This window comes from Piliocolobus tephrosceles, chromosome 8 (assembly GCF_002776525.5).
Source record: "Piliocolobus tephrosceles isolate RC106 chromosome 8, ASM277652v3, whole genome shotgun sequence".
Taxonomy (NCBI): Eukaryota; Metazoa; Chordata; class Mammalia; order Primates; family Cercopithecidae; genus Piliocolobus; species Piliocolobus tephrosceles.
This window is the reverse complement of record NC_045441.1, coordinates 49,516,681-49,521,855: the sequence shown is the minus strand read 5'-3', so window position 1 is coordinate 49,521,855 and position 5,175 is coordinate 49,516,681. Positions and strand designations below refer to the sequence as shown.

General features: G+C 53.1%; 1 protein-coding gene across 1 annotated transcript in view; it reads right to left on the bottom strand.

The window, feature by feature from the left end:
* Positions 1-3,765, bottom strand: part of GHRHR (growth hormone releasing hormone receptor) — a 14,668-nt gene extending 10,903 nt beyond the window's left edge. Inside the window, exon 1 of the mRNA XM_023186051.2 lies at positions 3,599-3,765. Within this exon, the coding sequence (XP_023041819.1) occupies positions 3,599-3,682 (84 nt within the window). The 5' untranslated portion in view covers positions 3,683-3,765. The remainder of the gene's footprint in view (positions 1-3,598) is intronic.
* Between the last annotated feature and the right edge of the window lie 1,410 nt (positions 3,766-5,175).

Genomic DNA, 5,175 nt, shown 5'->3' with positions numbered 1-5,175 from the left:
AGGAAGGAAGGAAGGAAGGAAGGAAGGAAGGAAGGAAGGAAGGAAGGTGTGACTGCCTAGGCAGCTGGCTGGTGGAATGGATGAGTATACAGACAGACAGACAAATATATGGCTGGGGAGGTGGATGGATGGATGGACAGATGGATGGCTGCATGGATGGGTGCATGGTGGATGAATGGGAGAGCTGTGTAAGGATGGATGTGTGGGTTCATGGATGTGTAGATGAAAGGATCATAGCCTTGACAGCTGAGCAACCCTGAAAGACTACAGTTTTAGGAGCTTCCCAAATCTCGTGCTACACAGTGGCCATGAGAAATGATCTCTGGAAGCTGGAAACAAGTTGGGGTTTTTTTGGAAATCTTCTAGCAGTACTTCTGAAAGTGTGTATCAAGAATCAACTAGAGATGCACTGGGATGGAAGCAGGGATATGCAGAGATCTAGGGTGGATCTAGCACTTTGCATTTTAACAAGTTCTCCAGCGAACTGGGAATGAACAGCAGGAATTTCTAGCACTTCTCCCTCCCACCGCCCCAAACTGGAGGAAAACCAAAACTGCTCGCCCAGTAGGCCAGAGCCCAAACAGTTACATAGAAGGGAAGCCAAGTTTACAAAACATACTTTCTGCACTGTGAACTGGATATACAGCATACACATTTTTGTATAAAACACACATCCGAGTCAACCAGTGTAGACATCTGTTCCCCCAGGCTTTCACAGGAGAGGAGTGGCTGGGAAAGGGAGAAGGGCTAGATCCTAATAGACCCTGTGCAAGCTGTGATCAGAAGCAGGACAGGGGCCGGGCGCAGTGGCTCATGCCTGTAATTCCAGCTCTTTGGGAGGCCAAAGTGGGCGGATCACCTGAAGTCAGGAGTTAGACACCAGCCTGACCAACGTGGCAAAACACCATCTCTACAAAAATACAAAAATTAGCCAGGCGTGGTGACATGCTCCTGTAATCCCAGCTACTCGGGAGGCTGAGGTAGGAGAATCGCTTGAATCCAGGAGGCAGAGGTTACAGTGAGCCGAAATCGTGCCACTGCACTCCAGCGTGGGCGATAAAATGAGGCTCCATCTCAGAAAAACAAACAAAAAGAAGCAAGACAGGTAGCACGGGAGGGAGTGTCCCTCTCACAGGGATTGGGGAAGTGGCATTTGAGCTGGACCTGGGGACAAAGGAGCACTTTTTAGAGCCAGACACACACAGTGGGGAGAAGAGCGTCTGGAACAGAAGGAACATGTGCAAGGACAAGGGAAGAGGGAAAAGGTGTATTGGGGAAGTATCTGCTCAGGACTAATGTTTCTCTCCCCATGGCCCAACCCCCCCCCCCCCCCCCCCCCCCCCAACACACACACACCCTCGATGTCTAACAGGATCCGTGTCAGCAAATGTTTAATTAACAGCTAGTGTTCTTTGGGAGAAATGCAGGCACAGCAAATAGTGCAGCAGATGTAAGACCAGGGCTGAGGTCAGAGAGTAGAGACTTTGACCACCAGAATGGGGACAATAGATGGTGGGTGACCACATGGAGAGACCCGAGAGCTCTGCTGCAGACTTGTGGACCAGGAGAAGATCTGGAGACCCAGCCCAGTAAGAAGGGTCACCCCTACCAGTGCTGCCCTGGCAGGAGAAGTCACTCCTGTCCTGCCTTGCTGACCCCATGGGTCCATGGCTTGGATGCAGCTCTGCCATCTCCTGCTTGGCCCTGCAGGGCCTCAGGGTGCAGATGTCACCCATTACCCAGGCTCCAGGTCTGATTTTGGTGGGTGCCCCAGACTCAGCTCTTGGCTTCCTCCCCAGGACTCATTAACCCCAGGTCCATCTCAGGGCAGAGCCCCATTGTGTCTCCCCCACATCTCCCAACAGACTGAGCGCACGAAGCAGGGAAGGAAGAGCAGGAGGGCAGATGGGCCTGTATGGGACTTTCTCACACTGTCAACCTGACATTGACCCTGGGCTGTTGGAAGAGCTGTGGTCTCGGCTTATCATTCCACCTACCGCACAGTCTGGCAAGCCCCAACCCTGCCTGGGAAACTTTTCAGGGCCAATGTGGGGGAACCACTGAGGGCAAAGGACTCCAGGTGAGCAGCCTCTTGCCAAAAGGATGGACAGACACCGCCCACACCTCTAAGACAAGGAGGGAAATTTAGAGAAGCCCAACTAATGACTCAGGATGTGTGGTCACAGGGCCAGATGTAAGGAGAGATTCTAGGAAGGGAAGTGGTGGGAGTGGAAGGACAGATTGTTCCAAGATTTATCCAAATGCTCCTGCTGAATCAGGACTGGCAAAACACATCCTGGGGTTCCCAGTCACCCCCACACGCATCCTGGGCCCCACCCACCCCTGAGGGGAGGCTCCATCTCCCTGGACCCCCAGGCCTCGCATCTGTGCCTGCTGCTCTTCCTGGTGTCAGCAGGGGATGGAGCCCACGCTAGCAAACAGTGATTGAGTTTTAGCTTTGGTGCTAGCACCATCTACTGAATGGCCACCACCAGGTCTTGGGTCCCTCTGCTAAAAATTAATCTTTTGCTGTAGAGCACACACAGATGGCAGCCAGGGGGCAGTCGAAGTTTCCTGTGTTGCACCCCGATGCCCAGCCCTTGACAAATCAGATTCCACTCAATGCACAACAATCTAGACCAGAGGATATTTTCTCTTTTAACAAAAGAGATAAGCAAGGCTCAGGAAGGCTGAGGAACTTACAGGTCACACGACTAGTTTCATGGGTTAGGATTCAAGCCCAAAGCCTGTGCACTTAAGAGCAGGTACAGCAAGGTGCTCGGGAGGGGCAGCACCCTCCAATAAGGCAGCGGAGGAAGAATGCTTCAGCCCCCACCAGAACCTTGTGACTCCCAGTCTGGTCCCTGCTGTCACTTGCAGTAACCTGGAAAGTTACTGGGAAACTGTAGCACATTCGAGAAGGGCCCTCTCTCCTGATCCCCGTGCTCCAGCTCTCTAGCCCATGGAGTACAATTTGGTTGTGAAAAGTCTCTCCAGCCCTCGGCATCATGAGAGGATGACAGATCCCCTAACTGCTGGAGCAGAAGCAGCTGGTCTCCACCAACTCCTCAGGTTCCACTCCTTCCCTGGCCACACCCTCTTCGAAGGAAACCACCAAGTTGGAGAGTGGCTCAAGGAGTCATGGGGCTAAGAAGAGGTCTGGAAATCTTACCACAGGAGTGTGTGGAAGCATCACAGATGCACAGCCAAGAGAAAGAACAGACTGGGGGGACTAAGACGGGGTCCTGACTTTGCCTTCTCAATTCTGAGGCACTGTCTTGGGGCAGACAGAGTCTCTGTGGCCCCCAGAGGGCACAGCCAGGCCCTGGGGGAAGCAACAGGAAGGTGAGCTCAGCGCAGCCCCAAGAAGGACATGTTAATAGCGCTACCCAGAGTCACTACAGACTGCCAGGCAGAGGGAGATGAGGGAGGGGGCCCTGGTATCAGGAACTCCCCAAGCCATAACCTGCCACCTGCTCGTTGGGAGGGACTCTAGAGTCGAAGGGCAGTAGGGTCTCTGCCAGGCTCCAGTTGGCCCTGTGGCTTCCAAATCTGGAGCCTAGTGGGAGAGGCAGGAGGGTCTGAACTGGCTACTCACGGTCGGTAACGGGCTCAACACGCAGAGGACGTGGGCCCCCCACATCCGGCGGTCCATGGTGAGCCCAGCAGCGGCTCCCTCCATCAGCCTCAGTAAGTCTTGGCTGTCTTCCCTCCCTTGCTGTCCCCTGACACAGCCGCTGCCACCGCACCCTCTGCTTCCCTTTCTCAGGTGGCTGTTTGCATAGGCAGGAGCTAGCCAAGGGGACACAGCCCACTGAATATTCACCAGGACTGCAGGACACCTGCTCAGCTCAGCCCTGGCCCTGAGGTGGGACTCTGTTTCCAGCAGGCAGGGGCTGAGCCCCCGCCCTCACCACCTTCTACTCTGGCTATAAGTCTGCTCGTGTGTCTGTCCTGATAGCAAAGGCCCAGAGAGGTGACAGCCGCAGGTCACTTGGTCAATATTCTCTACCACTTTCTTCTCTAGGCCCAGGTCTCTGGTGGTCATCGCTGGAGTGACCTCTCAGACTGATGGGATCTTACAGAATAGGAAGGGGACCTGGGCCTGCCCTTGGGAAGCCCCCAGGTTGTTTGGTGTGTGCTCCTAGCCTTATCCACAGGGCTGGAGAGTGAGGTCAGAGCTGTGTAGACCTGGTGGGGAAGGGGAAGGGGATGGTATCAGTGGAGATGGAGGGTTGGAATGATCTTAGGAAAGGAAATGTGATCTCTAGGCGTTGGCACGGACTGGCCAGGAATGTGTCAGCAAGATCTGGGTCCTTTACCAGGCAAGGACTCTGGCCTGGATGGTGAGCTGAAGCTGCCAGTGTCAAGGCTCTGGACTTCACATGGGGGCTTGTCAAAATCTCTCCAAAACTCTCAGGGCAAGAGGGGAAAACGAGGTTGGATGGAAGCCTTGTGAGAGGATTCGTGGGTCAGGTCATCTTGAATAGGGGAGGACAACTGTCATCAGTAGCACAAATGAGAAGGCTTACACAGCCGCTCAAACTGTTGAACATTCATTGTCTGGTCACTTTTATTATAGTTTTCAACTGTAAAATGCAGGGTCTCCATGGGCCAGGCTAAAGACAGCGTTCTCAATGCCCCTGGATCTTGCACAGCATTTTGAAATGTCAAAGATGTCACCTCTGACAGACCTGAATGTCCCAGTAGCCGACAGGTCCTGATGTTTGTGTGCACGTCTCCACTCACAGAAGCTGCTGGGCCAGGTGCTAAAACACCAGACATGTTTACAGCCCGATCGAATCATGAATGTTGAAGGCTCCTCGCCCCCGCTACATCTGGATTTAGGGCTTGTTTTGACATCAGCAGGGGTTTATTTTTCCTTTTTCTTCACTGTCAACAAAATGCTGAAGAAAAATATTTCGAAAAGAAAACATGAACTACCCCAAGCCCCAAAACCCTCCTACCTTGTGCAAGTGTTTTCACGAGCTTAACTGTGGAAAGAGTGCAAGCAGCATGCCACACAGAGCTCTGCACACTTTTACACTTTTAGGGGAGAGCAGAGCTCCTCTCCTGGCAGACTGAGAGCTCATAGATTGGAAAAGCAGAGTGCTGAAAAGGTATAACTTGAAGGGAAAGCTAGAACCTTCTGTTACTCAGCTACAAAGAAGCAAC